At 40.7% G+C, this 13,695-nt stretch overlaps 1 protein-coding gene across 2 annotated transcripts; it reads left to right on the forward strand.

Annotated features, from left to right (window-relative positions):
* The first annotated feature begins 265 nt into the window (after nt 1–265).
* abhd17b (abhydrolase domain containing 17B, depalmitoylase) lies at nt 266–12,752 on the forward strand. Of its 2 annotated transcripts, XM_028413345.1 has the most exons (5): nt 266–376; nt 493–817; nt 2,667–3,143; nt 9,958–10,137; nt 10,412–12,752. In XM_028413345.1, the coding sequence occupies exons 3-5, from the start codon at nt 2,677–2,679 to the stop codon at nt 10,629–10,631; spliced, it is 867 nt and encodes a 288-aa protein (XP_028269146.1). In that variant the 5' UTR covers nt 266–376; nt 493–817; nt 2,667–2,676; the 3' UTR covers nt 10,632–12,752. The 2 variants fall into 2 exon arrangements, with proteins under 2 accessions (XP_028269146.1, XP_028269145.1); XM_028413344.1 differs by having other exon boundaries at nt 276–817.
* The last annotated feature ends 943 nt before the right edge of the window (nt 12,753–13,695 follow it).

Consider the following 13,695-nt stretch of genomic DNA (forward strand, 5'->3'; position numbering starts at 1 on the left):
TTTAAAATAGTGAAAAATAATTAACTATCTTGTTACCTTTACTACTTTTAAGCTTAATAAAAGTTGTTGTCAATTACGTCATGTATCAGTAGGTTGGAAACACCCCTGTCGAAGCTGATTGGTCTGTGTTTTTCAATAGTAATCTCTGATTGGTTTTTCTAGATGTCATTAAAATCATTTGGCCACCACTCTCGCGACATCTAAGGGCCGCCCTCGCTTTATATAATTGGCGGACTCGTTTCCTCAGCCTTTTTACCATTGGTCCAGGAGGCTGTCAATCAACGCCTCTTCTTCCTTAACAAACCAAGATAACAAGCAGAGTGATAGCCACAACGAAAGCGAGGATGTTTCGGAGCCGATTGGTGTGAACTGTTTGGTACGGACGTTTACACGAATTTAGCTCATATTAGAACCTTATCGTATCCATGTATGTTTCTGATGAAACATAAAAAACTTGAACGCTTTGATTGAATTGATCTCGTTATCATTCAGGACCATATGTTGCGACAACCAAGGGGAAGAAAAAAGGAAACGACAGTTTAGAAGGCTGTCTGGACCCGGAGGACGAAGCTGCTAGCCAATTGTAACCCGGAGCTGTTGTGCCAAGAGGGATATACACACTCCAAGTGACACAACTGACAAACAAGACACGGAACGGAGGATAATCTGGCCAAGGATAACCTCGTCAATCACCTGGCGTTGATAGGAAGATAAGTTAGTTGGCTTAGTGTAAAGATAACACCGGACTACGCGACGCTGGCCAGTACTGTCATCTTTAATATAGAAAAACACAACAAGCGTTCAGCCGCCCATCCAGGTAATGTTGATATTCAAGTCTCTGTTTTTTTGATGGAATACACACATAGCCTACATGGTTGTGTTAACTAATTAGCCAACCATAGTCAGCAGTAAATTGTATTATAGTAATACCCCCTTACAAACCAGCCTAGAAGCATTGTAACCTCCTGCTGCTAGATCCACCACCATTTTACAGCAAATCACTGCGGGGCTCCTTTCTGTCCACATGCCTGGGAGATTATGGACTATATCTGGGGCAAATATGGGAAGCAGACAGGCTCCACTGTGTGTTTTGTTGACGTGCTCTTCTGGGATGCCACAACATCATGTAGGACCAGCTTTGATTACATAAGTTGTTCATAAGCATCGGGACAAAGCTGTCTCTGCTACAGCCAATTGTTTTCTTTATATAAGGTAATTAAACTGAGTGTAATCAATCAGGATATTTTTAGGTTTAATGTACCTGTCAGTGGAGTTCCAACAGCTCCTTGGCCAATAAAAATGTTAAGATAATTTAAGATAAGACTTTATTGATTTCTGAAGGGGCATTTAGTAAAAATGTACTACAAAGCACAGGTGAATTAATACGGGCTGCACTCCCCTGAGTGGAGGTGCTGTTGTCATGGCATACTGGGATTTTTGATGTAACTGAGCTTTCATTATTTCACCTGTGCTTTTCCTTCTTTGATAGTCTTTTAGATGTCTGTCTTGAAAGAAGTCTATTCAGGAGAAATAAAAAGGGTTATGTCCAAGTAAAGCATGGATAATTGTAGAATAATAAAAATGGCTGCAAGGTCTGTATATTCAAGAAGAGAACTGGTTGCTCACGCAGCTCTGTTCTAGATAGGGTTTATTCAGAAAGTGAGCATGACTGTGTCAGGTTTGACATCAGCAACCAAATTCTTCATTAAGTTGTAAGGGGTGCTCTTCCTTTTTTGCCATTGTATCCTCATGGACCATCTTGGACGTTAAGAGGATGTGGATATTTGTCCACTCAGAAAGAGCTATTTATATATATTCAGTTACCCAGAACAGCACTGCAAACATCATCTTAAAACTTTCTGCACACAGATGTGGTGAGGGCTATAATAGTTATCAATCACTTCTTGTACAGTGGTACTTCTTTTTACATAATCTCAGGGATGTAAAAGCAGGTAATGTACTGTCTAACTTCTAGTACATTTGATCTGTAATGTAATCCACAACATATTGTCATAGGCTTGCAATAATGTTCCATTTCTCCCTAAAAGATGTAAAGTCAAAAGGAGTCACATTACAAAGCATCATCCTTGCAACCTAAGGAAAAAATGATCATTACTTCAGAAAGGGCACTCCTGGAGGACATTTTGACCAACCAGCTTATGTGTCACCAAAAAAGCTCTACTGACAGCTCTAGTGCAATTTTAAAAGCACCTGGAAGATCTAAGAGGTACTGCCTTAGGCGGGGTCCAGGTGCACATTGAAACAAAAAAAGCTTTTAGGTCAATATGGCCTGAGTGATTTTGGAAACCTTGAGGTAGATGGAGTACAAGCTCTCAAATCAGGGTTAGGATTTTTTTAAAAGGGAGGAGAGAGCCATGCAATCTGGAGAATGGAATTTGTAGTGTAATGTAGATGTGCAGCTTTTAAGCTTCAAGTCCTAGCAACCCCCTGATTTTCCATTTTTACAAAGCTAGCTGTTTATATATAAGAAAGATCAGTGAGCTTTTTGTCTTGTGGTGTCTTCTTTGTGATCAATCTGCAGGGGATACATTGGCAAACAATTGTTTCAGCTTTGTGTAAAAGCCCAGATGCTTTTGTTTAAAGAGGTTTTCTCTGTTATTCTTAGTGATTGTGGAATTTAACCATCCTGAATCTCCCTGTCACAGTGTTTTGAGGATGAACCATCTATCCCTCAGTGAGCTATGTTGCCTGTTCTGCTGTCCACCGTGCCCCAGCAAGATTGCCTCAAAGCTGGCCTTCTTACCCCCGGAGCCGACCTACAGCCTCATGTGTGATGAGAGTGGCAGCCGATGGACGCTCCACCTCTCTGAGCGTGCTGACTGGCAGTACTCAGCCCGTGAGAAGGATGCTATTGAGTGTTTCATGACACGTACCTCAAGAGGGAACCGCATTGCCTGCATGTTTGTCCGCTGCTCACCCAGCGCCCGCTACACACTACTATTCTCACACGGAAATGCTGTGGACTTGGGTCAGATGAGCAGCTTCTACATCGGCCTGGGTTCTCGGATCAACTGCAACGTCTTCTCCTACGACTACTCTGGTTATGGGGCCAGTTCTGGGAAACCCTCTGAGAAGAACCTGTACGCTGATGTAGATGCTGCCTGGCAGGCACTCCGGTCACGGTAAGGAGAGATAATGATAATGGAGGGGAGATGGTAGGAGATGAGCATAAGAGGAAGGATAAAGCGATCAATTAGAAGCGATGAATGCAGTGACACAGGCCCCATAATTGATTTGTTTAGAAGGGAAACATAAGCCTCTTAAGTGCCAGGCACTCACAACCTGCTAATTAGAGAGCACCTGTACTGGTAGTGAAGTAAACCTGGATAATGACTTAAGCTTCGTACTTTTTGGGATCGGACCAAATTCCTACAACTGGATGAACAAATGCAGTGCGTGTTTTGTTTTTAACTTGTGAGCAGTAAGTTGTCAAAGCCCAGATCTTGAGGGTAAAGGGAAGTGACATAACACAGACATACATGCAAGCAAAAATTGCAAGAACTGAAGTAAAAGTCGGTGTGATGTTAAAGAAAAGAAAAAGCTGATGTAGGTCATCAGGGGAAAAGCAGAGACATAGGGAGAAAAAGAAAAAGTTGGAGTAAGAGGATGAAGAGTACTGAAGGAGCTGGGTGGAGAGATGATTGCTGAACTTATAAAATCATGGGTGGAGATGACGAGGAATGGTTGAGTAGGGACAGGATGACATGATGTTCTGGTAGGCAATAATAAAGAGCGTGGTTTCTGTGCTTACACAGGCCCACTATATGTAGGTGTAAGCGGGCGCTCTGCTGCCTCTTTTACTCTGCAGGCTATGAATAGACTGATACTTGTTGGATGTCATCTGAAATTTGGTAGTAATTCTAAGATGCTTTTTCTCCTTGTCATTTGGGTTGGTTTGTGTGTAACATACATTAGATGTTGACTCTCTGCTTTGGCCTCTTCCTCCAGATGTGGCTTTTCTATATGTTAGTTCTGTTCATCAGTTGGTTTGTCTAACCCCCTGTTCCTCACTTCCTTCCAGCCATGTTTAAGGACATCTGCTTATTGTCTTCCAACCTCTCGTCATCTCCTTCTTTTGTCCCATGTAACAACATGGACACTGTGCCTCATAAAGTGCTTGTCTGCACAGAGCCCATATTGCGTTCCTACAAAACTTAAATACAAAACATGTTGTTGAAATATGATCGTTTTGACACTTCTACACACTTTTTTGGGAGCGGTTGTAATGACTGATTAGTCATTTTTCAAGCATGAATGGGTGACTTTTTGAAAGTGTTAATAGGGTTAGTAAAGTAAATAAAGTTAGTATGAAATGTCTCTGGGATGTGTAGTTGATTTTTTTCCTTTGGTCTGGAGGATCATTTTTTACACATGTACACACACACACCTGTTCGAACATAACAGGATGTGGAGGAGTCTGCAAAAGTGTGTGTGTGAGATCATATTTTAGTTTTTGTTTGTTCATGAGAGGATTTATCCAGTAGGCCTGCTTGTCATTGTATACTTCCGGTTGAAAGACAAACAAATTACTAAGAGGAGGAACAGGAGAACTTATAAATGCTGGAAGAAGAGTCAAACGAAGGCATTGCATTTAAAAGTGCTAGTTACTCACATTTACTGTGAATCTTTTGGCACAGTCACCAGGCTTCTGTAAATAAAGACCCTTAAGGAAGCAGGCAAGTCAAACGGGAAACTTGATCCTAATGGATCTGTATGGAAGAAATAGGCCACTGCTGTAGAGAAAAACCTGATTTTCTGGTGCTGTGTGTGTGTGTGTGTGGAATCATCATTACATTCTTTTGGTTTAATGCTGAAACCCCTTTCTGCATTAAAGATTAAGGCTTCAGTCCATGAATTACACATGAACATTTGAGTAATGTCACAATGTGTGATATTTTGTTTCTCTACTGTTTCTTTATGTGGTTCTCTTCAGGATCTCTGAATCTCTTTCAGGCTTTTAAGGCTGATCTGGTTTATTTTCCAACTTTCAGGCCCCCAAACAAACACTTTCTCATGTTACTTTTGGTCATTTATGTCGTGTGGAACTGAGATGGTAATGGCAGTAATTCACATAAAAGCAAATCCTTACTGTTTGCATGCTGTTTTGCAAACTTTATATAGTTATATATATATATATATAGTAGGATGGAAATTTGCATGATCTGACCTACCTTCCCTGTCTGTGTAGTACTGGATGTCTGTAATGGATGACACAGCAATATAACTTCTACATCGTCTTTTATAATTGGATAAAGACATGTTCGTTTGCTTGAGTAAACTAAATGTTTACATTTTATTATTGAGCAGGGTATTGGTCCTATACATTGTATGTTAATCTGTGAAGAAACTCTTTTTTTAAGATCAAACAAGCCCTCCAGGAGAAAGGAAATTGGTATTTAAAAAGCATGTCCCATGGTTGTAGTCTCAGAGCACAGTCGGACTGTTACCTCCGGCTCTCTAAGCAAAGACGGGTTTGACTGGGTTAGATGCTTGTTTTTCTGTGTGATGCTTTGTCTACTTATATACTGATGTTATTAACAGTGCTGATAATACAAATATTTACACAGTTTCTAATAAATTGTTTCTGTGCAATACTAGTGTTGAGGAACAGGTCATGAGACACAACTCAAGCTTTTAGGATTTTGCTTCTTAGAAGTCCATTTGTTTGTGCTTGATGGTAGAAGAGATCGGCCATAGCCAAAAGCAGTGTAGATTTTGAAGTGGTTCATGGTCCTCGATTCATATAAAATACATACTGTCACTTCTATAATTGACTAGAACTGCTGTTTATTATGTTAGCTGTGGTACCTTGAAATCTCACATGCACAGCCTAATTATTACACATCACGTCATTCTCAAAAGTCTAATGCAGCGTTTACATTCAGTATCCATATGTAAACGTATCCAATGGTCCATAGGTCTTTCCACCTGGTAATAAAATGTCTTCTCATTGTCTTAGGTGTGCAGTTCAGTTTAATCTCAATATGACAATCTACACATAACAGCACTGTCAGGGCTGGCTGACTTGCCAACAAACCTGGCGTTTCCCAGTTTATGGGAAGCAACGCTGCTGAATGGGTGTTCCACTGCAGAGCTAACATGCTTCATTTTAGGGTGGAACTGAGGACACGATTCAGAGAGATGCGTTTCACTTGAAAGCCTTGGGGATTGTCCTAATAAAGTTTTGTTCTTACACTACACAGTTTTTTGTACAACTAGACTAAAACAGAAAATTTGAAGGAGATCTGCTGCAGCTTATATTAGTATTTTTGGTCTTGCCTAATGATACTTCCTCTTTTGTATGTTCAGTATATAATGTCTAAATAGAGAATCTTTAAAGCCTGGTGTAATTAAGGCATATCAGTTGGCCTTTAGACTCAGCTGCCTGTGCTGATTGTCTGAGGGTGTTCCACATCCATAAGTGAGTGCCTGTTTAAAAGAAAGAAAAGGGACAACCTAGCCTCTTGACCCTGCTCAACATGAATCAAATAGATTGTGTTTATCACATCAAAAGGCTTCTCTTCATGGCCTCACATTAGTCGGCTGAATACACCCCTGTCTCTCATGTTGTATCAGATGCACAGCCTGAAGAGGAGAGCGTTCTCATAGCTCTTTCTCTCCTCATTGTTTTCTGTCTTGACATTTCCAACACACCACATCCTGACTTTTTCTGCTTTTGCTTTGCTTTTCTGTGTCATCCAATCTCTCCCTTTTCCTCATGATTCAGCAGTCTGCAAATTCACCTCCTCTTGAGTATTGACAGGCTTGTGTAGGCTGCTTTCACTTTGCTGTACAGTCATATGACAAAGGCCAGTCACCTGTCACTTTGCTGACAATCTACACATAACAGCACTGTCAGGGATACAGATACACATTCCCACTGTTCCATTTTGTTCAGTCTCAGTGGAAGAGGCACTCCCTTTACCTGAACAAGGAGTTGGTCAGGTGATGCAGTCATAGTATGAGTCAGTCAGTTTGCGCACAGGCCAAGAATGTGGCAGGTTCACTGCTGTAGCACATTTAAGGAAAATTGTGGTTAATCATCTAAAGAGTGACCATTTAGATGAAAGCCACCAGTCCACTTCTTCTCGTTAAGTGTGTGTGTGTGTGTATATATGCATGTGTGTGTGTTTCCGTGTACACAATGGCACTGTATCATTTTCTTTTCCCTCAGAGGTGGAGGCGGGCCAGCGTCAATCCTGGTAGTCTAATATTGAGTAGTAGCCTAGCAACCGGATTGCGAAGAGCTTTCAGACCGAGGTCTTCCTCTTTCCTTTATTGTGGCCAGTAAAAGCAAACTGGAAAAACTCACTTCCTGCTCAATTATCTCATTGATCCTAAAAAGATGCTGTCTGTCTTCTCTGGCATTGATTAGCAGGGAGAAATTCATCGACATGAACAGTCACAGAAGACATTTAATATGATTGTTTACCTTAGATATATCCATGTGGGTTGTCCTGTTGAAGCCTGTGAACAAAGGCTGCTCTGTCTGTTAAGTCATATGGGTGGAGTGTGCTCACTCACCTGACTCTTTCCATTAGCACAGAACAACATGGCCACTGCTTACTTATTATGCTTGCTACATGTATAAATATTGTCCTCACCTCCTAATATTTAATTTCTTTTTTTAAGATTTGTAAATATTATTATACCAAACAGTGTTAATTCAAGACAAATAGTATATAGAAACCAAGTATTCAATGGCAGGGTGTGAGATAAAAGGTCTCAAGCATAGTAACGGATCATTGAGCATTTCAGTTAAGTATCCCCTGCTGTAGTGCAGATGGTACACTAATCTGTTTAAACATTACTGTACATATGTTCAGGAAGTCCTAAGCATATCTGTTAGTCATAGTGACTGCTGTGGAACAGGAATATTTTGGTCTTCAGGGAGCAAGTGGTGGGCAGTCGAGAGGGAGCGAGACACAGAGTAGAGGAACGAAGGAGGATGTGATGCATAATAGATTGGATTTGTGTCAGGAGACTAAATTGATGAAGGTTTGGGGGAGGGGTGTATTCAGGAAGCTTGCCTGCCTGTGGCCTTTTTGTTCAAGCTGAAATGCAGTGAAGTAAATTGTAGACTAATGTGACCAGCTTGGAGGGGGGGTTGTATCTTGTGTGGAAGTGGGTTGGCCAAAGCCTGTCATTGTGGTGTTTTAGCACGAGTGCAGCTGCAGCTGTGCACTGCGATCGTCCTCCTTATTGCTACAGAGCATTCAACAAGATGCGTTTGTGGTTAGTGTGACCTTGCCGTAAGAGACAGGTCATAGATTGAGATCTTGCATTGGTCATTATGTTTATTTATCTATGACCTTGAGTGAATCTCGGCTGTTCGTGACAATAACACTGGTGGAGTGGTATGATGTCAGGTGGATATGGGTGGCTCAGCTGTTAGATAGTTTCTGTTTACTCAGTTTGTTGGCATTGCATAAGGTGTGCACTGTTTGCACTGTTGTGACAACCATATGGTGTTTATGTGTCTTGGATTGAGTGGTCTGATATGGAACATTGACTTAATTAGAGTAAGCCAAAGAAGATAAGGTTAAGTAAATCAAACCAAAAGTGGCTCAAATCTTTTTGTGGGTTAGCTGTAGGGTTAACAGGTTACACCCATCTATATTTACTATGTACTCTTCAATAAAGAGTTGTCTTGTCTTGTGAATAAAGCTTGATTCTGCTTGCTTCTTAAATCTAATGATGATCAAAACCTTTAAATACCCTCTTTACAGTCTACAGACTTTAGTGGAAAAATTGCTTTGAACAGGCTTAGTCCAAGGCCGATGGTTTTACATATCAAATTCCAAAAGATGTGTGAGAGCATACAGTCCAGTCCTCCTCCTCCTCATATGTGTACTTTGCAGTCAGTGACGTTTCAGACTTAATATTGCTGTAGCACCCATCAGTCTGCAGTAACACCTTCTCATGCCATGCCAGTATTTTCACCCCTATTTATACACTGTGAAGACCAGCTGACACACCAACAGTAAACAGGTCCTATATTCCTGTTGATGGCACACACACATATACACATACTGTCAAGTTGTGTGTGTTTTTATACTCATCTGATGTAGATGTGCCTGCATTGCTGCGAGTTGTTCTTTTGCAAAGAAAAGGCACAGTTGTTCCATGCTTCCATCTCTGTGTTTAACAGGACTGGAGTGGTAGAGGTAGTAATGTTAAGCCTGTAATGTCAGTGTTCCTAATTTTTAATTATAGAGCTAAGTAGGCTGGTTGCAACTGTTTGGGGTGTGTTATCCAGAAGCAGTGCGGTGGTAGAGACAGTGATGCAGTGTTCTTGGAGTAGATTTCAGGTCGTCAGCTGACTGCTTGCTAGAGTGGGTCACGTTCTCCATAATCAGCTGTGGAATGTCTTTTTTCCCCCTCGCTGTCCATTTCTTCCTTACCCTAGAAGCAGTACCCATGTGTCTTTTGCTCTCTTTCTGCTCTCATTACCCCCTCCCTTCTAAATCATACGACTACAGTGGGAGTCTACTCTCTTCTGTTCAGCTGTCCTGAAAAGCAGCAGAAAGCCAGATTGACTAAACTGTGGCTGTATCACATCCTAGTGTGCTTGTTTTAGCAGGCCCTATAATCACTGAGTCACTGTGGCTTGACGTTTCTGCCGATAATAGAGTATGAGTAAGTCTCTGTTAGCACACAGGTGAGTGTTTGCTTAGGAAGCAGCATGTGGTGGAAATAAGAGATGATAGGAGGCTACTTGGCAATGTGAGCATATTTAATATGTGATGGGCAAAAATCACTGAAACATGTTTCTATTTTGCTGGACATGCTGCTTTTTATAATTAACCCAAGGCCTCTCTAGACACTTGCCAATGTCTGGCTAAGCACAAACAACCTTCCATGTACAATATGTCTATCTGCTAGTCATGTAAGTATGCTGTTTACAATAACAGATATTCATCGTCCTTCTTATAGGTATGGGATCCGTCCAGAGAATGTGATCGTGTATGGTCAGAGCATTGGCACTGTGCCCTCTGTGGACCTGGCTTCTCGCTATGAGAGCGCCGCCGTCGTCCTTCACTCACCGCTCACTTCTGGCATGAGAGTGGCATTCCCTGACACTAAGAAGACCTACTGCTTTGATGCCTTCCCAAAGTGAGTACACTGCACATGTGAGAGCCAGAATAAGTCCCTAACCCAATCTCCTCTATAAGTCTGTCTGATCCTCATAATCAAAATTTAGATGTCAAAACAATTCAGGAAGTATAAAACAAATTAACAATAGCCCCCCCTTGTGGTCAGTGTGCAAAGTGTCTGTGCTTTATTTTTGTTCCCAATTAATTATAAATGTAACTTTTGGGGGGGAATTAGAGGAGCCAGTCTCCTTTCCGTGTCCCTTATGTTTTTTATTCTCTCTCTCTCTCTAAAGTATCGACAAGATTTCCAAGGTAACATCACCAGTACTTGTGATCCATGGTACGGAGGACGAGGTCATCGACTTCTCCCATGGCCTGGCACTGTATGAGCGCTGCCAGCGCCCAGTGGAACCGCTCTGGGTGGAGGGAGCTGGGCACAATGATGTCGAGCTCTATGGACAATACCTGGAGAGACTCAAACAGTTTGTTGCACATGAGCTGGTTAACTTGTAGAGAGAGCTGGAAGTAAGGGTGGAGAGGGGAGAAGAGAAGAAAGCAGAGAATGTGAATGATGGACAACAGATACAACTGTTTTTTCTGAAGTAATACAGGTAGAATTGTTGTCTGTCTGTGTAGTACTGACTTTACGATGATCGACTTCTCTTTATTGAGCACCTCTCCCCCTTCGGAGCTCCAGGCCTGCCTGTACTGTCCACTACACATGCTGCAGCTGTGAAGAAGCGATCATTGTTTTGCTTTTAGGTTTTTTTTTTTTTTTTTTTTTTTTAAATTGCACATTGTGTGTGTGAATGAAAGCGGAAGTGTCTACAGACAACATACCATGTGTACATGCAATATGCGGTAGTGTGTGAATGTGTGTCACATTTTTGCTGCCTTTTGAGAAGGACATAGTTCTTAATGAGACCTGAGAAACAGCCTTTCTACAAACTAGTCTGGACTGGACTTGTTCTAATCCAGCTGAACTCCCAACTTACTCTGAGGTCAGTTTGGGTCCTACACACTGCAGTTACCATGAAATCTTTTTTTTTGTTTGGATTACTGTTTATTATATTTTTTTATATTCTATATAATATTTGCACGTATCAACTGTCACTGAAGAACAGTACTAGACATATTAATAGCTGTGCCAGTGTTGCCAAATGTTTAGTATACTGCAGAGACTTAGGCACACAAAGTGTACTTTTACAAATATCATCTAGAAACCAGATCTCCAAAGCTCTGTTTGCTCTAACTCTCCATGTTTCTGTCTAAAGGGGTACAGTTTAATGTTACAGTCTACAAGAATGTGATGCAAGATGGGGGGCTCAGTCAGCATATTATGTAGGCAGTTAAAATGCTGTAATATACCATTGGCCAATAAAGTGTGGGCTGTTTCCTCACACTGCCATTAGCAAATGTTTCCACAGTTGTAATATCTCAGTTTAACTTGAAGTATTGTTGCTGTAAGATTAGTATCCTACGCTGTTAGTCAATGGTGATTTCAGATGAAATGCTGGGCTAGATTGTGGTTGAAATATCGAACCCCCCTTCTCCTTTTCTTTTTTTAAATGACAAGTATTTCCCAGAAGAAGAAGACAAGTGTTGACAGTGTTTTTCTGCTTTTTGGGACTCAAGATATCCTGAGAGTTAAATTATGTATCTCCCTTATATATATCAAGATCTTTTTTACATGATTATAGTGCAACTACTGTAACATCAGCTAACAGTCTGAGACTAAACCACTAATGCCAAATCATTTCAGGAACATCAATATAGCTGAGATGATACATGAATGGATTTCAGCTTGAGTCCTGAGACAGTCCGCCTGAGCAGCTCAGCATTAAGGGCCTCCATCATGTTTTTGTCTTTATATGTCCGTCTGTCTGCATGTTTTTTTCTGAAATGATTTGCCCTTTAATGCTGAGTGAGGATAAACAGGGCATCACCACGCTGATGACTCAAGTCAAGCTCCGTCAGTGCCCCGAAAAACAAATGTCAAAAGTGCTACCAGATGCCACAAATGGCTGTTTTCTCTTTTGTGTCTTTGACCTGTGTGACATCTCAATGAATCATTTTCTCAGAGCTGTTTTTAAAACCTGTACATCCCTTGAGTCTGTGTTCACAAAGGGGGTCAGATTTTGGCTGTAATTGAAAATGCTCCAATAAGCCAATGGGTGCTACTGTAAAACCTTCAGGTCTGATTAGTTGCAGGTTGAGAAGAAACAAAGAACTTTATTTGAGATTGACCAAGATCCAGACTGGTATCCGTTGATGATGACCTGTTAACTTTTTCACAACTCATTTGTCTTATATGCCAGGTTTTACTTTTCTTATTTTTTTTTTAACTTTGCAAAAGGATATATGTCCTGGATTTGTTCTTATTTTTCCTTCACAAGCTTTTATCATCTAATAATGGTATTCCCACTGCTCTAACTCCTGGTATAATAACAATTAGACCGAGGTAGACCATCATTCTAGCTTTTCATTTGACCTTTGTACTGGCCATGACAAGTGTCATCTCTGATCTGATACATTTTGTATATCATATTTCAGTACAAAAGGAACTTATATGTAAAACATTAATATAGTAATTCTAACATGGATAGAGGAAAATAAATGGTATTTGAGTAACAATGTAAGTAGTTTTTGTTTTGTTTTGTTTTCTAAGCTGGTACAGGGGATGGACGTGTCAAGCATTCAACAGACTGTCATCAAATATTGTCTTAGTGGATCAGAGGCATATAATATTGTTAATGATGTTACTGTAAGGACTGCTTTAAAGTAGTTTTTATAACAATCCTGTGGGTTTCACACCGCTGAGGTACACAGCTTGGTACTTTCCCTCGCTGCAGAATTAAGAGAAAAATGTGTCTTCTGGCCGATTTTTTTAATTTAAAGTGGTGAATTGTGATTAAAAAAGTAAAAATACATACACCCACCACCCTGCCAAAGATATTAACACACACACAGTTTTTTGGGAATGGCCAATGGAACATCTTCTCCCTCGCACCAGCAGGCGGCGGTGTGGCTCAGGTCCTCTCATTACAATACTGCTGTGACCCCTCCACTGACTCCTCGGAGACGCATACATCGTGTTTATATCTTTAAGTCTTGAGTTACATTGAAACACATTAGATTGGACTTTAAATCACACCTGCCTCTCAGGAAATGAATGAAAATAAATACATAGGTTGCTTCATTATGGAAACCAACATTAGTCTTTTCTGCATCTGCAGCATGTACTCCTACACATTAATCATACACATTAGCATCATACATTTTGCGGTTATTAGCTCATGTGTGGGCAGGGAATGAACTTAGAGCTTTACTGTACACTTGGTGACATTGTCGTTTGTTCCAAACTTGCTGTCTGTCTCAATTTCTGCCAACTGAGGACTGTAATGATAGACTAATAATATTACTGGTTTGTAACCAATCAGTAAATAGCCAACTATATTATATTATGAACTGAATTATGCTGCCGCCTTCCTGTGTTTGCATCGGCAGCACATGATTTATATTACATGATTCAATAAGATTCAACTGGCTGTATTTGCCTATTAAAACATAACTACAA

This window comes from Parambassis ranga, chromosome 9 (assembly GCF_900634625.1).
Source record: "Parambassis ranga chromosome 9, fParRan2.1, whole genome shotgun sequence".
NCBI lineage: Eukaryota > Metazoa > Chordata > Actinopteri > Ambassidae > Parambassis > Parambassis ranga.